The sequence below is a fragment of the Anas platyrhynchos genome, chromosome 29, assembly GCF_047663525.1.
Source record: "Anas platyrhynchos isolate ZD024472 breed Pekin duck chromosome 29, IASCAAS_PekinDuck_T2T, whole genome shotgun sequence".
Classification (NCBI taxonomy): Eukaryota; Metazoa; Chordata; class Aves; order Anseriformes; family Anatidae; genus Anas; species Anas platyrhynchos.
The window spans coordinates 450,401-472,745 of NC_092615.1; the positions used below are offsets into that span (position 1 = coordinate 450,401).

Below are 22,345 nucleotides of genomic sequence, written 5' to 3' on the forward strand. Positions count from 1 at the left end.
CGTGTTTGCTTTGTTGTTTTTTCCCGCAGCAAGGCAGAGAACCAAGAGATGCCGGTGTGACTGAGAAAGGATGAAGTGGATTCTGCTGACTAACTGCGCCACCTGGTTTTTGAGGTAGCAGCCTTTCATTAAGGAGCTTTGGGGCGTGGACTGAACAGGTCAGCACAGAGGAAATAGAAGGCTGAGCTGCCTGCTGTCTTCTTGTTTCATCCAGCCAGAGTAAACCTGAGCCCTGTGGGAAAGGGTTTGCTCTGGCTCTCGGTGCCTGGTTGCAATTTGCCCCACGGAGCTCCACGTGTGGCCGTTCCTGAGCTGGGCACGGCAGGTTTGCAGGTTCCTGCAGCTGCTGCACTACAAACGCAGGCTGTGGTGGGCAGCACGAGGAAAGCTGGAAGGCTCTGAGCGTTTGATGGAGTGAGTTTGTCTTTTTATGGCTCCTCAAGCACCTGTGAGTTACTTGGTGATGTTAAACTTGAACGGGGCTGCTTCTGGTGAAGACCTTGGCCACTGACTGGGGGCTCAGGGGGATTTCAAACGCCCAAAGCCCGCACAGGGCCGGCTCTGTAGCCAGGAGCACCGGCAGGCTGGCTGCAGAGGAGAGCAGTGAGTGTGCTGGTGTTCTGGGAAGCTGTCACCTGGTGGTTCAGGCTTACTGGTTCACCCTTGTAGAACAGACAAACAGTACTAAGTAAGACTTAATTTTATTAGAACATGTCAACAGTTCACTCCAACAACCGGACTGTAAGAGTACATTGACCGAACAGCAACAGGACAGCCGAAACAAGGTTTAAGCCTACTGAAGGCTGCTTTTGTGGCTATTCTTAGTGCCCTGGGGAAAAGGCCATAAAACTTTTCAACGCTGTCAGATATTTAAATAACTTTTAAAAACAGTCAGAATTTCTTAAATCTATGAATCTTTCACTAAGAAAAATGACATAAACCTTGTTGAAAGCATTCCTATGAGCTATGGATTAGCAGCTGGCAAACACGGTATTTCATCATCCTCCTTCCACCCCACAACGAGCTCACAGTATTCATCTTTTTATGATAGGCTGTGACACAGCAGACTAAATACAGTTTGCAAGTGTCAGCTCCCCTAAATACAAGTGCAGCTTGTTATTCAGCTGCAGAGCCCTCTCCCTGGTAGTGCAGCTTTTTTATCATGTCACTAATAATAGAGTAGAACGTTAACTTTTCACGTTTGTAAAAATAGAACTCTCATATTTATTTAACTTACTGAATTACCAATTCTGTTAAGAAAAAGAACAATAGAAGTTTTTCACTTCTCCTGAAAGCTAAAGTAATGCAAATCTGTAGATGTTGGAAGGTGACACTGAAGGGATGGATGTTTCCTTCAACCTCTGCTAACTGTCGCTACTTAAACCTTTCAAACATACTTTGGAACAGGCTCCTAGCCAAGTGGCACAACAGAAACCAGCGGCTACCTTTACTTCTTGGCCCTCATATTTGTTCCTTTGACTTGCTGGATAATAACTTTCAGCATCTTTTCCATTTTGGATTTTGTCAGTGATTTTCTACAGTACCACACTTGGTCCCACATGGAGTAGAGGGGCTTGGGAGACAGGTAGAGCGGATCGTAGTCGTGAAGCATGTCCAGCGGCCTCTTCTTAGCGTACATCTTGTAGTCCTGGATCGGACAGTTATCTGGGTTGTCAGGCCTGGCAAAGAGGTGTGCAGCTGCTTCCCCCGTAGTTTCCTCTGCATGGAGGTCGTTCTTCCACGCCAGGTACTCCAGCCCTGCCTCATCCTTTCTTAGCACCAGCTGTCCCCAGTACAGGTTCTGGCTGTGATTGTGCGTGCTTGCCCCAAACCCCCTAATGATATTTATGAGCATCAGGTGCAGAAAGCCCTGAGGGGTCAACTGACTCAATAGCCCTTTCTTACGAAGGACATCCACGTTTTCATCCGTCAGGTTCTCTAAAATAGTCCACTCTCCCTCTCTCTCTTTTTGAGACAGATGCTGATACTTCAGTTTTAAGGCTTCCTGAGACGTTCTGAATTCCGCTCCTTTAACCACACTGTACTCGTAGTTGTGATCCTTCAGGTATCTCTCAATGCTGCTCTGGAAGAAGTACAAAGAGTTGGCGGAAAAATCCATGCCGTTTTGTTTCTTTGCGGAGTTGTAGAACCAGGCCAGGTAATTATCGAGGTCTTCAGGTGGCAGCTTGTAGATCTCGCGCGCTTCAGAGGGGCAGTGTAAAACCAGCCAGTCTCTGAAAATCTTGATGTCGCCAGCATTCCGGTTTTTCTTCTTCAGCCCATCTAAAAGATAAGAAACAGCACTGTGAACAGCACGAACTAGCAAGATCAGCAAAATAAAAGGGGGCGCAGAACAATGTTCACCTCCCTGTTAAAAGCAAGTCAGACTGAGACTGTCACAGACCCCTTCCCTTAAAGCTCTGGTTTTATCTGTGTTCTCAGCCAGCCCGCACCACTTGACAGCACTAGTCTAGGCAGGACTGCTCCCTGCCCTGTTCCTTCTCACTTGCCTGGTGAATCTGCATGCTATCAGCAAGGTAAATGTAAGATTCTCTTTCTTTTAGAATCCTGTTTAATGGGGACAGAATGATTGCCCGGTGAGATTTCATCACTGAATGGGATTGTGGGACTCACGGGGTGGAAAGCACTGGTGCAAGTTTTATGGGCTATTTGGGACAGCAACAGGACTGGAAACGGGAGTTGTCGTTGGTGGCTTGTCCTTACGTTGGCAAGGGACCGAATTTCACCCCCGCTGACTTTAGAGCTGGTTCTGTGTGTTTGTGGGACCGCTCCCGTACCCACTTGCTGCGGTGCTGGCCCTGAGGCTCCAGCAGTCCAGAATGGCCTCGCTGTCCTTCAGCAATTTGCAGCTACTCTGGCAGTGCCTTGTGGTGACTGCAGGGGCCACGCTCGGCTCTGCTAAAATAGCTGGGAGTTGGCTTGTGCAGTGATCTGCCTCGGGACCGAGTGGCATCCATCTCGTATGTTCAAAGCCTTGTAGCAGATGCTATGTAAAACACATTTCAAAGCGTTCCCCTGCATGGAAACCTCTCCAGGGCAGGAGAGCTCTCATTGTGCAATAAAAACATTAATGAAAGTTAGGGGTGAATAGTAAGGAAGCAGCAAAAGATGAGTAAAAGTGTATTTTTAAAAAAGGGTTGCCAGGATTCCAGTTGGGTTCTTTCTCAAGTTGCTATGGCAATACCACATCCACCTAGTTCGATGTAGCATGAGAAATTAATTCTTTGGATTGCTGAAAAGCTCCATCTGCTCGCCTGTGACTTTTCCAGGGCTGGGGAGGGGTAGATTAAAAAGGGTTCTAGAGCCAACACCTAGAAATTCCCTTTTGTACACCAAATTATTTTGTACACGCTTAGTTGTTATCTTAAAATGCTGTGGCAGGATTGAGGTGGATTCTACTGATCCCTACTGATCCCCGTGCTGCTGTTCTGGTGCTTTGCCTTTGTTATTGACTGATCTACGTGAAGAGATGAATGGCTTGTAAATCAATACGTGCATGCAAAGGCCTCGCTTGAGCCATAAGCCATTTATCTTGACAGGAACAGCGATTGCACAGACGTTCCCAGGTGAATTCCCCGTCCCTCCTGATGATGTACGTTGTCAATTACAAAAACAGGGCTCATAAAACAACTGCACCAGTGTGCATTGTTGTGGCTACGCAACGCTGAGCACATTGAGGAGGACCACTGGTGCTTTAACTACACCCACTGTGGTACAGACAAACCCCACGTGCTTTCAGTAACCTGCTTGCTCTTAGGGGCTGCTGGGCTGTGTGGGTACGCGGGTGTCAGGGGACTCAGTGCGTGGAGGTGAGAGGCGTGCTCTTGGCCGCTCGTCCTGTTAGGTGGAGCCAGGGCATTAAGCTACTGGAAGGAAGAGAGATGCTCTGACTTGAACCAAATTTTCAAAGTTTGCCTCCGTGTTTATGCCCAGATGCTAGCAGACAAAAACGTAAAAATGCCGAGGCAGCAGTTTACCTGGTGGTACTGTGCGACACCACCTGCAGGCATGCAAATCATAGAGGCAAATGTTGTGGCTCTGCCTTAGCATCTTTAAAATCCTGGGCATTTGCATTTTATTTGAGGTGTTTAATCATTAAGTAACGTGTATGTACCTGGCATCAAGGATCCGGTGCACAACATATATCCTAAAACATGATCACTTAAATCAATTTTATTGATAGTTTCCCCACTGCTCGCATCGTTGTGATAGTGCCTGCACGCTGCGTGCCAGCTGTTCCTTCTCACGCAGACGGTGTCTGTCCTACAGCAGGATTAGAACAGCCACTGGCTGGGCTGTTCTCATGACAGGGAGTCATTTAAAATACACTGTGCGTGACTTAGCCTTGGTGTTGGAAGCTCCCTGGTAAGCAGTGGATCTCGCAAGTTAACGTTTGTGAAATTATATTTTCCCCCACTCCAGCAGGATTCCAAGGACAGCATGTAGGAAGATACCAAAAATTTTGGTCCCATTGCTGTCTCTGGGATTTTTTGTCATTCACTTCAGTGAAGCCAGAGATTCAGCCCAAATTTCTCCATTTCACTGCTTTAAAAGTTACTTCCTTGTGCTTTTTTCTCTTGAGACCAGAGTTCATGTCTCTGGTTCCAGCTTCTCACAGGGATTCTCTCTTAAGTACAGCCAACACGCTGCATGGTGATACTGAACAAAATGAAAGACCAAAGTATTCAAACTGGATATTTTAGGCTGGGCCACAGCCAAGTGTACATTCGGGTAGCACAGTGAATGCCATCATCTACTGAAGCGATGATTGCTTAAGCTAGGAACGTTTTTTAGTCCCTTTCGGTAGAAATAGTATTCCCTCTATCAGCTGCACTTATTTTGATGCCCCAATACAGATTTTGGCGCTCTACCAAGTCCCCCTCCAGGTGATTAACAAAACATACCCACATGCCCACCAACCCTCCCAGGAATAAAGCTCCAGACTATCTTACTTTTGTTTGAGGATGAATGCTCCAAATTCTTGTTTTCTGGGCTCAGTGAGGCTGAGTGATGAGCTGCAAGCTCAGACACCGATGGTTTGCTCCCCTCAGGAGGGTTTTCAGCAGCATTCCCACTGAAGCCTGTTCCTGGTGTGCCACACTCGGGACAGCACAGTTGGAGTTGCTGCTGGACATCTACAGAGGTTTCAAACTGAAAGAATGCCACAGAGGTGGGTGCCTCTAGTTGGGCTTTTGCTTCAGTGCTGGAGACAGAAATCTGTTTTAATGGTTCCTTTGGTGTTGCTGACCCGGTGGAATTCCTTGCTCTAGAAGTTTCACTTGTGAACTCCACAGGATTAAGAGGACCTTGATGCATGAAGCTGCTCTCCAGGATCTTCTGATTGCTTACAGGGGATTTTTGAATAGAGAGAAGAGCTAAGGGTGACTTTTCTGTGTGGGCAAAGCCAGATGTGGGAGTAGCTGGCTGCTTGGGAATTGCAGTCTTCTGATCATGATGCATTTGCAAATCTACCTCAGCAGTTACACAGCTAGTTGGTGGTGAGTCTGACCAAATATTCTGTCTGATTCTGTCTCCTTGGTTTTCTGCATCCGATACATGCTGTTCATCATCAGAGATGATTTGTGGATCTTCATCGCTTCCTAGATTCACTGTATGTGCGTCTGTTTTGATTTCACCTCTGGACACATGCTGTTCTGCTGCAAAGCAGGGTTTCATGGATTTGCTGCTTTTCTGATTTTCTCTGGGTGCTGGTTCATTGTGTACTATGTAGACTGTGTCATCTCTTTGTTGAGTGACCCCTGGAGATCTGCTACGTGATCCTGTGGCAGCAGTGCCTCTTCTAGCCCTCTCAAAAGGTGACGTTACCCTGATCCTCTTTTCACCTGAGTTAGCTTCCCTCGATGGAGCCTCGCAGGACGTTTGCCTCTTTCTCTTTTCTACAGCTTCATTCTCTTCTCTGCTTCTGAAGTGTAGTTTTCCACACGGCCAGTGATACGCATGTCCACCCCCACACATCCACAGGATAGAATTCTCTCTGCTGGGATGCCCCGAGCTCTGCACCGCTTCCAAGGCTGGGAGTTGTTTGCAGATATTGCCATGAGTGTGTGCCCAGGTGACAAGGTTGGAAAGATCCATGCAGAGTGAACTGCCATCGCTGCACCTTTCAGCACTGACGCTCTCGTTCTGCAAAAACATGTTGGGAGTAAATTAAGTGGAAGAGTATGTGCATGACACAGCAGTCCTGGGACCGTTTCCATCCCACCTCAACAGAGTAATAATTCCAAATCAGTGATCCTTCTACTGATTCTATTTGTGTACTTTAAAAAAAATAAGTCTACTTTGAAGACCTAGAGGTCTTGCTCAATACTTGAGCATGGTCCTGGAACGAGAAGTTTATAATAGATATTGCATACTTATGTGCTCAGAGTCTTGGTCAAGTAGCTCAGCATAAGAATTTATCATGCCACAGCAGCAGTGCATGTGTTCTACAGCCACAGCACCACTGAGATCGACATTCTCACTGAGCCACCAAGCCTCTACCATAGCGCAGGGGATGGGAAGGCACCTTGCGAAGTGCAGTGCTGTCTGTGGGGCTGAGTCCTGCGATCCAAGCAAGCTTGTACCCAATTCTGTACTCCCTTATGGGAAATGTAACGGGGAAGTGTCAGGAATCAGCTTCTCAGTCTCCCACTTCCCCGCAGCCAGCAGGGCTCGTCGCTCTTTTGACTGTGAAATGGTAGCACTCCTGGCACCAAAGGGAAATCGGACACATGAAGCTGTCTGTAGGATGCTTTTCAGAGACAGAAGAGTGAACCTTGCACCCCTGTATCTAAAATTTGTTTTAAAAGATCTACATTTTTTAATGTTATAACTGATTCTGTTAGAAAGAATCACCTATGGGATCGTTTATGCCATAAAATACACTCACCATGCTGCTGGTTTCTATCTCACCGAGTGCTCGTTCGGGTGGAGTTCAGTAAGTGACTGTCGGAATATCCTTTCCTTCTCAGAACCTAAAATACACATTGTGTGTGTGTATGTAATATATTTATTACATAGTTAAAATCTCTGGCTAGCAGATGCCACTAGTTTTTGGGCACTTTGATTACAATCTGTGGCTAGCGATCTTTAATTCCACAAATGGAGCGAACTGCAGAAACAGAAGGGCCAGAAATCATGAAGTGACTTGTAACATTATCTGAGTTTTCAAATACTGACAAGAGGTAGTTTCCTAGCTAAAGGGTTCTCTGCATCTGTAATTCATGTTTACTAGAGAAAATCCGAAATTCTCCCATCGGTTTTGAAAACTTCCATGGAGTAGTCTGGAGCAGCATGGCAATTTCTGTGTAACAGGTAGAGGAGAGGTCAGAGAGGTGACGTTCATTCCTGTCGGTGTGTATATTGCAACTGAGCCAAGAAACCTGACCGTGCCTTATGGGACTGATCCAGCACACATTTATAGTTCCTAATGGCAGCCCGTACCCCAGGCTGCTTAGTCTATTATTAATTAAAAATTTTGCCATAAGTGGTGGCAAAAGATGCCAGAAGGAACACACTGGACTGGCATCTCGTCTGGGCTGGCCCTGCGAGCAGCTCTGGCCGAACGTGAGGCCGCTTCCCTTGGCTCTGAGCAGTTCCCGTGAGCGCATCCTTGCCCTGCGCCTGAGCTCGAGCCTCGGGGCCGGCTGCCAGCTCCGGGCGCTCCTGTTCTGAGCCAGCTGCAGAGGATGGAAGAAGCCCATCCCAGCTGACAGCCACAGCGCTGCTCCGCTTCTGTGAATGTGGTGTTTGTCTGCAGGGATTTATTTCGTGGGCATGTTAGTTAAACTGAGGGGAAGCCTGCCGGCGCGCAGGCTGGGAAGCGGCTGTAGTGCAGCCATCTGTTCACGTGCCAGCAGCTGAGGCAGAGGCTGTGCTGCTGCCCGTAGTGCCCAATCTCTGCCCTGCCGTGCTCGCCAGGCCCATGCAGGGCGAGGAGAGGCCGGGACGAGGCCGAGCAGCCCTGTCTGGAGGCTGGGAAGGATGAGTGTGGCCGCCTGGGCTGCTGGCCCCATCTGCGAGGCGAGGTGGGGACGCAGGGAGCAGAGGTGGGAGGAGGTCGTTGTGATCACGACAGACAAATCCCAGGGAGCACGGAACTGCTGCTTGGCCAGCATCCTGCGCTGGAGAGCTCCTGGAAGCGTGTTTACAGCAGCCCTGCTCGCTTGACCCAAAGCTGCCGGCGACCAGCACGCTGCAGAGTCCTGGCCACGCTGCGTGGCTCCAGCTGGCGAGGCGCTGAGCACGCGCTGCCTGCGAGCCTGCCAATGCCAAAGCAAAGCGTGCCTCACTGGATGCAACGCCCAAGCGAGGAGCCATGCAGAATTTCCAGGCAAACATTTAAGCGTTCCAAGCAGAAGGAAAACAAAATACCATCGAGGTGGTGCGGGCTTCCGAGCTGCCTGTCCTGAGGGAAGCACAGGTGACAGCCACGCTGCCCAGCACCTGCAGGACAAGGAACAGCTCTGGACACAGGCACAGCACAAGCCCAGCAGAAAAGGAAAGAGACAAAAGCAAAGCACAGAAGAAAGGCTCTCTGTAACCTCAGCAGACAGGTCGTGGCACTAACTGTTCCTTTCCCCAAGAAAAGCACAGGTCAGATCTCCTCACATCAGTTTTACTTCCCGATGAGGACTGAACAGGAGGCACCAGAACCACTCCTGTTTGGGGGTGAAACTGCTGCATGTCAGCAAAGCTCTGGAAAGCCTTCTGCTCTTACGCTAGCATCACTGCGTGTGTTCCTTTTTATGGCTTCCTAATGATAGTACAGATAATTTTAGCCTAGAATGCTTTGCTGTCTGCATATGCCAGCTTGTGAAATATGTAAAGCCAAGATTTTAAAAGAATCTTCTAACTGAAGCTGCTTGCTTTTAAAAAATATAAATCCCTGAAAACGTTCTGGGAGCAAAGGCATGCTTCCAGGGAATTTTAAAGCAGCAAACACGTTCTGAGCTCAGAAACTGTTAATCTGGTGTACGGATGTGTGGTCACCATGATCTCGCTCCCAATGAGCCCTAGAGAACAGAGTTGGAAGGCGCCTCGGGTGGCCATCGAAGCCAAGAGAAGAATGAGCTTTACCCAGGCTCCTCCTGAGAGGTGCTCGCCTTCAAAGCTCCCAAGGACAGGGGGTTCACAGCCTCCTGCAGCACCCTGCTCCTGGGCATGTTTCTGCTCTTTCTGAAGTTGTGATGAGTTTTATCTTCCACTTCAACATGAGCAATTTCTCCCCAAAGAGCTGAACTGCCTGGACAATCTGGCACTTACACACAGTGTGGGAAAAGGTAACAGAAGCGGAAGCTCTGTGGTCATGAGGCCATGAAATTATGGACTTGGCAGATGAACATCTTGATTTCCATCACGGGTGTCTTTAAATGGAATGCTTTTATCTCTCCTTATCTCCGAGCACATGTCTTCCTTTTCCTGATCCCACTGAAAAAGCCTTTTTTTCTCTCTTGATATTTAGGTCCAAATAAAAACTCTGGTGATCAGCTAAGGACACTTCTTCAGCCCACTCCTGCGCTGGTATTTACATGAGCTGAGGGTACCTCCAGAGACGCTGTGAAGTGGAAGTTTGGATTTACAGTTAGAGCTGAGCAGGGGAAGAAAACCAAACCATGTATTTACCCCAAAGGGCTGAGGTGGCAGAGGTCTCATCGCTTCGGTCAACAAAAATCAGTCACGATTGCTGCCCCAACGCCTCCGGCTTCAGCAAACCCAGGATCCTCACGGGGGAGACGTTCTGGGCTCGGGGCTTGAGCTTTGTTTTGAAACCTCAGGCCTGGTTCGGTGGCTGTGAGCGAGGCAGCATTTTAATTGTCTTTCCAGGAGAGGCTCCCATCTGATAATGGACACCGCATGCAGAACCCACACCTTTGTGCAGAAAAACAGGACATTCCACAGCTGCCTGATAAATGTTTTTGTTTATTTTTTTTAGCCAATAGGGTTAAAATTAGTGTGCTGATACAGTTAAGTGAACTCATGCTAAGTGGATTCTCACTAGAAGGAAACAGAAAAATGTTTAAGAAAAAAAATCTACAAGCTTTTGCTGTCTCATGGTCCTGATCCACGCTGAAGGTTTTCCAGATGTTAGCACGATATATGCCTACTTCACTTGGCCACTTTTTCTTGAACACAGAGATAATTTCCCAGAAGTCTGCAGCATTTCAGGAGAGCTCTTTAAACTCAAAGCTGACTAAAAGCATTGAAATGCTTCTTCCCTTTTAAGACTTTCTTTTGCCTGGTTTGAGCCATTGGGGGGGAAATACTCAACCATTTCTGACAAACTTTCTGAAAACCATTTGTTTGTAAGGTTTGTATATGGAAATCACCTGAAAATTTGTACTTTTTCACATTCCAGTGGACTCCATGCAGCGTTACGTTATGCTGAAGGTTGTCTGAACCCCTCTGTGACACACAGGCTGATGCAAGCAGGATAACTAAATAAAGAAACTAATTGTATGGACTCTCCAAGCCCTTTAACCACGGTGTTCCTGTCCCTCCACCCTGTAATAGTGCTAGCTGTGTTTCTCTGAAGTCTCTTTATAAGTCTGCTTCACAGATTAGAAACCCGAGGCAGGCACAAAGCAAGTAAATAAGAGCGCTTTGCCTTTCCAGCTCTAGATAAGACAGTGCAGGAAACTGGAACAATCCCGGTAGGAAAACAACAGGATACAGAACAGCAGTTCTTAAACGTGACTCCCAGCCCCTGCCCCCAGCATGAATTGTTTGCTCCTGCTCACTTGAGAGAGCTCACCAGGGGTGCAGCAGCACGGGACAGCTGTGAAATGGGCGCACGGGAGGGGACGGGCTGCCAGAGAGCCCTGGGAAGGGGCGAGGGGTGCCGCTGGGGCACGTGGCGGCTGGGCAGGAGGGGTGAAGCTGTGCTTCCCCGTGTCCGCTTAGAAGAAGCAAGGAGGAAGTTGAGAGCAGAGCAGAAGTAGCTCATGGTGCTAAAAGTCATTGAACTTATCCCACCGCTTCTTAGCAAGGGCCTTTGGGGTGGATCTTTGGGGTGGATCAATCATTTCCCAGCACATCGTTCTTCCCGTACTTGTCAGTGTCTCTCTCCTTCTCCTGGCTATGCCGGAGCCTTCTCAGCACCTCTTCAGCTCTCTTCCTGCTCCACCGTATCCTTCCACTGCTCCTCCTGCCCTGCTTGCAGCAGTGCAGCTCCCAAGACACGCTCACTACAAGGTGGCAGTGCTCCATTTCTAGAGATGCTGGCAGAAAACAACACCTGATAGTGGGCAGGGTGTAACTGCGTGCACCAGCTCTGAGAGACGGCTATTGAACAGCCTACAGCAATCACATTCCTTAAACAGGAGTATTTTGGTCTAAAGAACTGGATGCTTTTTTTCAGCTGAGTCTTAATTATCTCTTCTCTTGAGGGTCTGCATTACAGAGCTGCTGTCCTTGTAACGTAACCGAGCTCTAAATCAAGTCGTCTTAAAACAGAGCCAATAAAAGCCTGCAGCCAGCTGGCAACGGATCGCCTGGTCCAACCAACAGTAATCAACCACTAAAAACAGATGTAGTAAAGGAAAAAATTAATTTGAAATCACAAACTGCTATAAATAGGCCCTAATATTTTAGATCCCTGCAAAGAAGTGGGAAAGCTGAAATGTGAGTAGGGCAAACCCGTTACTGCACAGAGCGTTAGGGCACGGGGCAGGGACCCTGCTCCTTATCCCGCTCACGCCACCGGTTGTGAGCTGGTGTCAGCGGGGGCGAGTGGGCCGTTATTTTCCGTAGCGATTGTAATTGATTTTCCCTTTTTTGTTGCTTTCATGTTCCTTTTCCCGTTGCGCGTGAGGTTCCGAGCGGCACCAGCTTGGCCAGCGGCGCGGTCACAGCGCAGCACCGGCGGCTTCGCGGAGCCGCAACGCAAAACCGAGGGGGGAGAGGGGGGAGGAGGCTCGGGTACGGCCGGGAGCGGGGCCGGGAGCGGGCCCGGGAGCGGGCCCGGGAGCGGGCCCGGGAGCCGCCGGCGCGTCCCCGCCAGGGGGGGCTCGGCCGCCGGCCTGCGCGCCCGGCCCCGCCCACCCAGAGGCCACGCCCCCGGGACCGCCCACTCCTCGTGCCCCCACCCAATGAGGCTCCGCCCACGCCGCGAGGCCCCGCCCCCATCCAGAGCCCCCGCCCCTCGCGGTGCCGGGGCGGGCTCCACGCGGCCGCCCCGCGCCTCCTGCTCCCCCTGGGGCCTCTCGGTGTCCCCGCGCCCCAGCGGGGGCTGCAGGAGGGGACGATGCCGCCCTCAGGGGCTCGTTAAGGCCGCGGGGACTCGGGGCTCTCCTTGTGTCTCGAGGGGCTGTGAGGGTTCGGAGGTGCTGCAGGGCTCCTGGGCGAGGAGGAAGCCTTCTGGCAAACGAGGCACGTTCAGGGGGCGTTCAGGGGGCGCGCTGCCTCGGAGGGGGGCTCTAAAGGCCCAGCTGGGGTCTCGGGCAGACGCAGATGCCCGCGGCGTGGTGTCCAGGAAGGGAGCGGTGCCTGTCCCTCACACACAGCCCTTGGCTGCGGGGAAATCCATGGGTTCGTGCTCCCTGGCCCTGTGCTGACAGGACACCTGGGAGCCCCGCAGGCTCTCCACCTTTGCAGCCTTTTTCTACACAGCTTTCTCCTGTTGTCTGTGTCTGGAAGTGCCCCCGTGGCCCTTACCTCCTGCACAGTCACTCAGGATGCTTCAGGGAGCCTCCCATGGAGCACGGCAGTCTGGGGAAGGAGGGCAAGAATCCCACTGGGACCCAGAGGACAGGGCGGCCTAGGGAACGAGAGAAAGGAGGCATTAGTGATTGAGGAAGTGATCTTACACCAATTGGTGTGGGATGGAAGCAATAAACAGCAGGCTCTCTGCCCCGAGCTGAGTCTGCAGCCACTTTTTATAGGTTCTGAGGGGCAAGGAGCTGGGATCAGCGGTATCTGGAGAGGCACCCTAAGAGGCAGCGGCTCCCGGTTTGTCTCCCTCTTGAGTGCTGCGTTCAGCAGGAACCGAGTCTCACGGATGAAAAATACCACAGCTGGATGGCATCTTGCCTCCTGGAGGAGCAGTGAAACCTAGCACTGGCACACCTAACCATTAATTTAGAAAAGAAAAATACATTCTGGCATAACGGCCCTAAGAGGCTGCCAACCCTTGTCCTGCAGCAGCGATAGCACACTTTCTGTGTGAGCAAGAGCAAACAATGAAGCCCACTCTCCAGATTCAAGCAAAATTTGAGTCAATAGCTGGGTTCAGATCCGCAGTTCTCTGCTGTAACTGCCCTGAGTGCACAAAGGTGTTTCTGTACAGACGTTTTGGGAGGTTTTGGAAACCTCCCCAGGCCTGCACCACAAAGCCTCTTCCTGGGCCTTCCAGTGCACGCTCTCAGATGAGCCCGGCACCAGTGAACGTGCCTTAGAGAATCACCTAGGCTCACAGCTCCCCAGAGCCTAACTGGGTACCTCAAATAAGCTATCTGTGCACGGCTAAGCTTTTGGGAAGGCAGGCCTGCTGGCCAGAGGGCTGGGTTACAGCCACAGCCGTGCTCCTCCGCCTACATGAAACCCTTTTTGTTTCTTTGCTGACCACACGTGTGCTTTAGTCCTCGTGGCAAAGCCTGGGAGGGCAAATCCTGCTAGCTGGCTTCAAGTGGCTGCAGAAGGAAGCGGTTAGCTCACAGTATGAAACGAAATATCTTCTCAATAAATGAAGAATTGGTTAATCGAGCAAGAAAATGCACGCTGTATGTGCGGAGCAGGCAGCTGTGCACAGCCTGCAGTTCTGCAGCCTCCCGTGCCCCTGTGCTGCAGCACTCCCCCCAAGCCCCTGCTGCAACGGCGCTGCCATCACGCCCTGCACTCACTGCCCTCGCCTCTGAGCATCTCACCAAATGAAATATTCAACGTGCTGAAGGATATTAAGTTCCTTTGTTCCTCTGGCAACCGAGATCCTGAGCGCTCTCAATCCTCCCTGCCTCCACGTGGCGCAGGTTCACGTCTCAATGTTCTTTTAATGCTCGATTTACTACTCCGGAGGCCTTAGCACCGGCTCACCTGCGTTACACAGCAACTCTGGTGTACAACCTACTGGGCAAGGACACAGCTACTTCACGGGTGGGTATTTCTCATCGGCACCCAGGCCCTGAACTGTGCAGGTGGGAAGTGCTCGGGGCAGAGCCAGTGGCTGGCTGTGCAGGAAGCCAGCTCCGTCCTGTGCTGAGTGGAGCCCAGAGACGGCTCCCAGCGTCCGCCCAGCGGGGCACTCCCTTGCAGAGGCCAGCTGTAACTCCACAAACATCAGGAGCGGTCAGTCTCTGTGTTAAAGCACTGGTTAAAACTAGTTAAAACACTGGAGGTAGGTTACTCGTTCTGTTCATCGCTTCCATCTAGTTGTCAAACAAGAGCCACGCTGAAATCCCTGCACCACCTCTTCCCATTTCCACCACCTGAAGCATCGGCGAGCCCTCATCCCACAGCGCCAGGCCCCTGAGCTGCGGGAACAGGGCTTCCCCGCACTGCTTGCGGTGCCTAACACCCCTCAGCAACATATGGGCCCGCCAACAGAAGCCGCCCGCTGCATAATTACGGCACTGACAAACCAATTGAACCTCGGCAGCTGCCACGGGGGAGATCTCATTCAGTCTCAGTATTGCCTTTTAAACTTAAGTGGCACTGGAACAAACACATCTTTGATCCAAGTAGGAAATCATTTGGAGCTTTGTGTTTAATAGAGCTGAGGCCCTGGGAAAATGATGGCTTTATTAGCCTGGATGACCGTGCGGGCCTCATGGCAGGCAGGCGCTGGTTTGCTCCGACAGTCCCATCACTTCTTCAGACCTATTTGGAAGTATTTGTTATGGAATTGATGTGAAACAAGGACTTTAATTCAGCCGTGCTGCTGAAGCACCTATAAACTATGAGGAACCTCAAACAAGTATTACAGGAGGAGGAGAGGGAGCACGATTTTGGCAGTTCCAGAATAAAGTTGCGTCTCTGCACTTCTGTCCTTGTGCTACGTCGTGCTTTCCTGGGGCCTGCAAGATTTGCTGCAGTTAAGTTCAATAAGGAAGGAGCAAGATCCATAAAATATTTGGTAATGATTCATACCAAGTAGCCACTAAAACTTCGTCCTTCAGCCCTTCGAGCTAGTTGGTAGACTGGTTTGGCAATACAGTTAAAGAAGCTGTTTTCTTCCTAAAAAGATAGTCTCAAGGGTATGTTGTAAAATACCGTCTTGCTCTGATTTTTCAAAAAGCATTCTCCTGGATTCTTCGGAAACTACTTAAATGCTTCATTTCTTAGAAGGTTGCTTTAGAAAAGCAAGTGAGAGGTTTCCCAAGAAAACCACATCAGCATATTCACTGGTGGAGGGAGCTGTAAACATTGTCAATCTAAATATTACTCTTAGTTACAAACAATTATACCGGCTGCGAATGGAAGCTGGCTCTGGCACAGCAAAACCTGCCGTGCAGACAGTAAGAGGGGGAGCAGCTTGCACACATACACCTAACGGCACATGTCTAGGTGCTCTGCATGTGTATCTGTCTCTTTTAGGGCCTCTTCCATTTAAATGACCTGTGCTCAGCCTGAAGTTCTGTCTGGAGTCACCCAGCACCTGGGTAATATCCACTCAGGTAGCAGATGCAATGGGAGACGTCGGTACGAGCTAGCGTTTCAGCCAGCAGCCCCTCGGCCCAACAGGTGAGCGATGCAGAGCCTCAGAAATAATGCATGAGCCGCGTGGGGCCCGGCAGCACCGCTCGCCTGGTGGCTGCCGCGGCTCCCCCACTGACCTGGGAGCAGCAGCTGCACATCCCAAGAGCTGGGGTGCCGCAGCACCCACCAAGGGACTCCCTGCTGGGGTGTTTCTGAGGAAAACGGGCACTCGGGGCTTTCTCTTGGAGTTACGCAGAGCCCCCGAGGTCCCAGCATGAGCGAGAGCTCGTGGAAAAGCTGCCTGCTGAGCCATCACGACCCCTAAGTGGTTTATCAGGAAACTGGCAGCACCGTTAGAGTGGAATAAAATAAAATCATTGTAAGGAAAGAAAAGAGCATTCCAGCCGCTTTCTGAGCAGCTTTGTAGCACGGGAAGGTGCCTGAACTGCACTAATCCTTCACTGCAGAAAATGCCTCCGAAGAAAGGAAAAGAAATGTAGAACTGCAGCCACACAGAAGAGACCCCAAATTATGTTTATTTCCCTGCCCTAGGATAGCAGGGGAGATGTGCTTGTAAGGATGGTTGTTTGTATAAATAAATGTTCATTCTTGGCAGTGGAATGCAAACTATGCTGAAGGGCTGGAAACAGACCACTCTGCAAAGCTGAGGCCAGAGTAAGGGAAAGATGAAGCGAGGCTGTCGGGAGGAAATTCACATTCATTTTTAGCAACTTGGAGAGTTTCTCAAGCATGTTTGACATTTTTAATTATGCTGATGTAGAACCTATTCCAAGGACAAAAGCGGTCAGGATTGCTTGGTAAACAATTAGGAAATCTCATACCAGCCAGCTAGGGGTAGTGTTGCCTGTGGGGCTGGAGACTCTGCTGAAACACGGCATCGTCTTTCATACTTTCTAGACAAATGGAATTTGAGTGTCTTGCAAAATCTTTGCCTAGGTCAGGAGACTCAGATCCTCATCTTGCAAGCTTTCTCGAAAGGCGTATTTTTGACAGTACACATGAGACAGGAAGGAGATCAGTCTGCTCTGCTGCTACTTGGCTGAGCTTTCCTGCAGGGTTTCCTGAGAGGCTAGGAAACAATCTCGTTACGTTTCTACCAATTGTCTCCGAAGCCGTACCCTTAGAATGGAAAATAAAACTGACATTTCTTCAGGAGAACAAGATCGGCTCTGCAGCGCTGAGCCCGAGTCAGGGCCTGTTGGTCTGCCTCCCATGCTCGGCACATTCTGCAGCACGCCTGCAGCGCCTCGGTTCGTGCGGGGAGCAGAGCTCAGCAGGCTCGCTCGCCCTCCTTCCTCTCTGAAGAATTTGCAAAGAAACGTACCTGTGGTTTAATTTCTGAGTCAAGGCTGATAAAGACGGCACAGGAATGGCAAGAGTTTGTTAGCGAGCAGAAAGGTTGCAGGAAAATTAGAAGGGAGTGGTTTTTAATGCACACCTGCTCTGTTTGCCTCGGCCACCGAGCTGCGGGTGCTGGCGGCACTTTTAGGCTGGTAGAGCTGAATAGGAACTTGCATTCTCTTTGAGATAATGGAAAGTCACAGAGGAGGTATCCAGCTTCTGGGCATGAATAAATCATTGAGGGGATGAATTATTCAGCGATCATCCCTACAACATGTGCTACATTCAGACTCAAGAGGCAACATCCCTATTGTGTGGGTTTTCTTCCCAAACATTACAGATGTATGACAGGCTAATGAATCTAAATAGGCAAATGTTGGGAAACGAGATTAAAAGAGTAATTTAAAAAAGAGCAGTAAAAAGTTGCGTGAAAGAGCTGGCATGCTTCGGGCTGGAATTACGCTGGTCAGATGCTCTTTGAACTCGGTGACGTCGGATCAAGCTGTCCACAACAGTTAGGATCGCGATGTGAAGAATGAATAAAGAGTGGCTCAGGAAATTGGAAACACAGGTTGGAGGAAACAGACAGGGTTACGAGCGCAGGAACAATGCAGAAGCTGGCCCAGTCGTCCACCAAAGAACAACACGGGCGCTACACCTGATTTCTCCAGAGCCCATCTGCAGTCTTGATGCCACTTACAAGGTATCTGAAGATGCCTGGGCTCAGCTCCGCGCTGTCGGGTCAGTGTCCTTGCCTTACGGCGCTTTTTTAACGCTCCATTTTTACGAGCTGAAGTCAGTTGGATTAAGAGAACAATCTGACTGCAGTGACTAGAAGGCTGGCATTGTTCAATCTGGACTGATAGAATTATTTGAATTCCACACCCAAAATCACAGAGCCTACGGCCTGAGTGAGCAGAGGCAATGCGTGATCCCCGAGCAGCACGTGCTGACAGTTAATTATCTCAGAAAGCTGCCGTGAAGAGTTGCAGCTCGGTGTAAGCTGGAGCGGCATAATCAAACCATAGAATAATCTGCTCCAACCCTGGCTGGAAGAAAAAAAAAGTCCTGTGTTCAATAGCCAGGAAATGGCTGGTCCGTCCTTCGCAGGAAATGAGTCACCCGAAGGCATCCGCGAGGAGCAGCAAAGACAGGGAAGTTCTGAACTAACAGGGACTGATAACGACAGGCCGGCACACAGATAAGTCTCGTTTTCTCATAGATTAGGGATAAGAAAAGACATAAAACACGAGTTGTTGTGATTATGCCTACAACTTTAGGCCAATGCAACTACTTGCAGCACAAAGTACCGGTGGGTACGGCGTGTCAGCCCCATGAAGAGGTGAGTGCAGAACACACAACGGGCAGTAAAAGCTGCACGAGTCCTGGAGGTGCATGAAGCTCGATTCCTGACCAATGTATTGATCAGCCGCCCACTGGTGCTCTTTTTGGTAACACTCCACAGTGCCAAATTCTTATGGATCAGTGGAAAAAAAACACTTCCCTTGCTAACGGTGTGTGCTGCTCTAAAACCAGCAGGCTGCAGATCAGTGAGCTTTCTGCAAGCACCGGAGCTAACGAAGCCGGCTGCCCACCGCTCCTCTGCATGCTCACACCCCCAGCCCAGCTTTCTGCCTACATCGCTTGTAACACTGCTGGTCCCCCCCCTTTCCCCTTCCCTCGCTCAGGGCTGAGTACGAACCCCCTCTTCTCAACAGTTTTGGGCCACGTGCGAGCTGCCCGGCGCAGGAGCAGCCACGCCAGTATTTCTGCCGATCGAGGCGGCACCGGGAGCCCCGCGAGCTCCGGGCTAACCCCGGCCAGAGCCCTGGTGTGGCGTCGTGAACGATGCACAAAAGAATGTTCTGGCACCCCGAGACATTACAAAACTGCACGAACACTTTTAAACAAAACAGCCATGTTAATTAAAAGTGGGTAAAAATAAATAAAAGCAACAAAAAGAGGCAAAAGTATTCAAAACAACCCCTGCCCCCCCCAAATTCACTGGGACTAGACGGGAAGCAGAGTTCTATGCCAGCGAGTTTCCTGGTTTAGGACCTCGCAGGGTGCCGTGAATCATGGGGGAGGAGGGGAGGCTGCAGGAAAAAACTGTTAAAAACCACAGCTGGGCAAAGCACCAGCTCGCACCTCTACGGCTCCTGTTCCTGAGCACGGAGCGTATTTTGGGGGGTTCTTGTTTTTAACTCACTGACAGACGGGGAGGGTGGGATTGTAAGGGGAAGGGGAAAAAACTTCCTGGTTTGCGAAGGAATACAGTTACAGGGGAGGTGTTCTCTGGCTGTGGGGCAGCTCCAGGGCTATTTTAAAAAGACAAAGAAAAAAGGCAGGAAAAGGGTCTCCTTCGTTTCCCAGAGTTTTTCGTCCCAGTACGGCAAAACAAATTCAAAGAGATAACATGGGCAGGAAGGGCCTAAAAAAAAAAAAAGAAAAACCTGGGTGTGTCCCTCAAGGCCTTCCTAGCTGTGAGTAACCGGAGCCTGGGGGAGGGTGGGCCCGTTTTGGGCCCGTTTTGCTGGATTGTACAAAAGAAGCTGATTCATATTTTTCCCTTCTCCCTCCTCGTTTTTTTTTTTTTTTTCACACGGCTATTTTCATGTGGGTTTCTTTTTCAAAACAAAAAGAAACACGGAGACGTGTCCTTCTCCCAGTTGTTTTTTTGTATAAAGTATGACTTTTTTCTTAAATGCATTTTCCTGTTTGGCCCAAGGAACCACTGTCCATGACCCCGCAGTATCTTTAGTCAGTTTGCTCCCACTGTATCTGAAAGGATACTAAAATTTCTGTTAAATATTACAGGAAGATGATAAAACGTTGCATAATCAGCATTTCTGCCAGAAAATCTGAGAAAGCTTGAGCAAACCCTCAAAGAGTCTTTTAAGCTAGCCCAGAACTGCACAGCACAGTGCTAATTCTTTGATGGCATCCCCCCGCGTTTGCTTTTCCAAAGATATCTGAAAAGCGTCTGCACAGGCAGTGGATCTGCACAGGCAAGAAACTGATCTCAACAGCCACTAAGAAGTCAGGTATCATTCTGACCAGCAATTAGTATATGGCATTAATGTTTTTTTTTCAAAGTCTTGGTGTTATGTTTGGGGTACTGGTCTTTAGGGTGCGCTTCTTTACAAATGGGCTCAAAGATTGCACATTAAAAAAGGAGGGATCCTGCCTCCGAGCTCCCCTCTGCTGCAGAGGGGTTTCTTACAGGATACGGAACGGGTTGTCCTGACGGGACAATGAATAAACCCCCTCCACAGGAGACAGAGCTTAAAGTAGGCACAGCTCAAGAAACTGTGTTATGGCTTCTGAAATGAGACTTCAAATCGCGCCCTGCTTTGATCAAATCACTTCATCTCTCCAGCCCTCAGCTCAACCCCTCCGAAGTGAATCACACAATCCCATCATTTTCCCATTCAGTCTGCCTGATCTAAGTTGTAAATCTCTTATCAGTAGCACAAGCTGAGCCTCCTTTCAGGTGCAGTACCCAGCAAAGTGACTCTGGTTTCAGGGAGGACCTTTGGTCGCCTGGAGTGCCAAGGAAGAACGTTCCTTTTCTCCAGTTTAAACTTCACTGCTGCACTGTGTGAGGGCCAAATGGCCAGGAGCCCAATAAAGCGAAGATATGGGAGTCAGCAGCTACCAGCTCTTGGTGAAACCCAAGCTTTTTGGAAGCTTTTGCATGTCACAAACAGTGACAAGAGCAGTGCAGTAGGTTGACATCCAAACTATCTGACCACTGCCCCACTCTGAGAAGATAAGGTCTTTGGCCATAGGAACCAACACAGTAACGTGTCTGAGAGAAAATTATAGCTGGTTTCACGTTTTTAAAAGCTTTTTTGCTATATTTACGTGTTTAGTATCTGCTTCAGAAAGAAATGGGAATATAAAAGGCATGTCTGTACCTGTCAGCGTTACCTGACACTGAGCAGGAACACTGCCCAAGGCCAGGACTCCAAGTTCAATCTGCACTTCTAAATCCTTCCCTAACCCTTCACAAGGACACCACTGCTGGCACGGCTCAGCCGCTTCCATCAGAGGCAGACTGGCAGAAGCACACAACTGTTTCCACAAAAAATGTCAGAAGTGGGTGTGCTGGTGAGGAACCAAGGATCCTTTCTGCAGTAAGACCAGTATTATGTTGCCTAGAGACTCTCACAACAGGATTGCCGCTAATGAATCCGAGATCAATGTGGACTGAACGTTTGATATTTGATTCAGCGCTGCACAGGGGACTCGTAGGGAGGCCTGGGACAATTAATTCTGGTGCTGCAGTCGACGGGTAGGTTTATGACAAGCGAGGCAAGGAAAATAAATAACGCTGGTAGAATTCCCAGTGAGCAAATATTGCCTATATTTAAACAGCGCCACACAGCATTTCAGCTGGGGGAGCAAACAGCTTTACCAAGAGGAGGGAGTGGGGAAGGACCGGCCGCTCCTGCTGGATGTGTGGGGCTGATCCGGGATCTGCTCGGCCTCCAGCGGGATCCTGGGGCTCCGGGGCCTGTTTGGGGCCAGGAACAAAGCGAATTTATCGCACCCAGCGTCAGGTCCCGGAGAGCGCCAGGGGGATGTGTTGGTTTCTTTGATTTATTTTGAGAACCTTCATCTCGTGGCACATGAATGAGTTGGAAAATTATTGTTAAGGGAGCACAGAAAGTATCTAATACGCATAAACCCATTAAATTTACCCTAGATGGCCCAAACATGATTTTAATTCGGGGTTTGAAAATCCCCCAGGAGAGAAAACCCATGGATTTCACCTGAACCTCTGGGGAAGTAAGGCCCACAGGCAATTACAGGCAGTAAGCGTGAAACTCGCTTATCTAATTAACCACTGGGCTCTACCTGACGAGGAAAAGAGCTGCTTTTATCCACAAACTCTGTGAGAACTGGGGCTGAGGAGAAATGCGCTGGGCAGGGCGGGCAGGTGGGGGCTTACCTCACAGCTCCTTGCCACTCACTGCATAATCTTTATCCTTAGAACATTAACTGCAAACAGAATCTGCCTTATGTTTTAAGTAAAGCTTTCAAGCGCCGTCCAAGTCCGTGAACAATCCCAGGCCGGCAGCGCTAAATTATTCCCCGAATTTCGTCGAGGAGCCCGGGCTCCCTTACTCGAAATGGCGGCGGGCAGCGGCGCGCGGCTTCCCTGCCCGCAACCAACATGGCGGCCTCCGCGGCCCCGGGCCGTGCCGCGGATGACGACACAATGTGCACGTTGGCGCCCTTGCCCGTACTCAAGATGGCTGCCACCGCCGTTCTCCCATGCCCTGCCCCCAATCAAGATGGCGGACCGGTGTGGCATTTCGGCATC

General features: G+C 50.0%; 1 protein-coding gene across 5 annotated transcripts; it reads right to left on the reverse strand.

The window, feature by feature from the left end:
* Positions 1 to 666: 666 nt before the first annotated feature.
* On the reverse strand, positions 667 to 22,236 carry LOC101796873 (uncharacterized). 5 transcript variants are annotated; one of them, XM_013097082.5, is made up of 5 exons: positions 21,971 to 22,236; positions 12,676 to 12,778; positions 6,911 to 6,995; positions 4,974 to 6,165; positions 667 to 2,283 (listed from the first exon to the last, which is right to left on the reverse strand). In XM_013097082.5, the coding sequence occupies exons 3-5, from the start codon at positions 6,911 to 6,913 to the stop codon at positions 1,448 to 1,450; spliced, it is 2,031 nt and encodes a 676-aa protein (XP_012952536.4). In that variant the 5' UTR covers positions 6,914 to 6,995; positions 12,676 to 12,778; positions 21,971 to 22,236; the 3' UTR covers positions 667 to 1,447. The 5 variants fall into 5 exon arrangements, with proteins under 5 accessions (XP_012952536.4, XP_038025041.2, XP_012952539.4 ...); XM_038169113.2 differs by lacking the exon at positions 21,971 to 22,236 and adding an exon at positions 17,714 to 17,734; XM_013097085.5 differs by lacking the exon at positions 6,911 to 6,995 and having other exon boundaries at positions 21,971 to 22,235.
* Between the last annotated feature and the right edge of the window lie 109 nt (positions 22,237 to 22,345).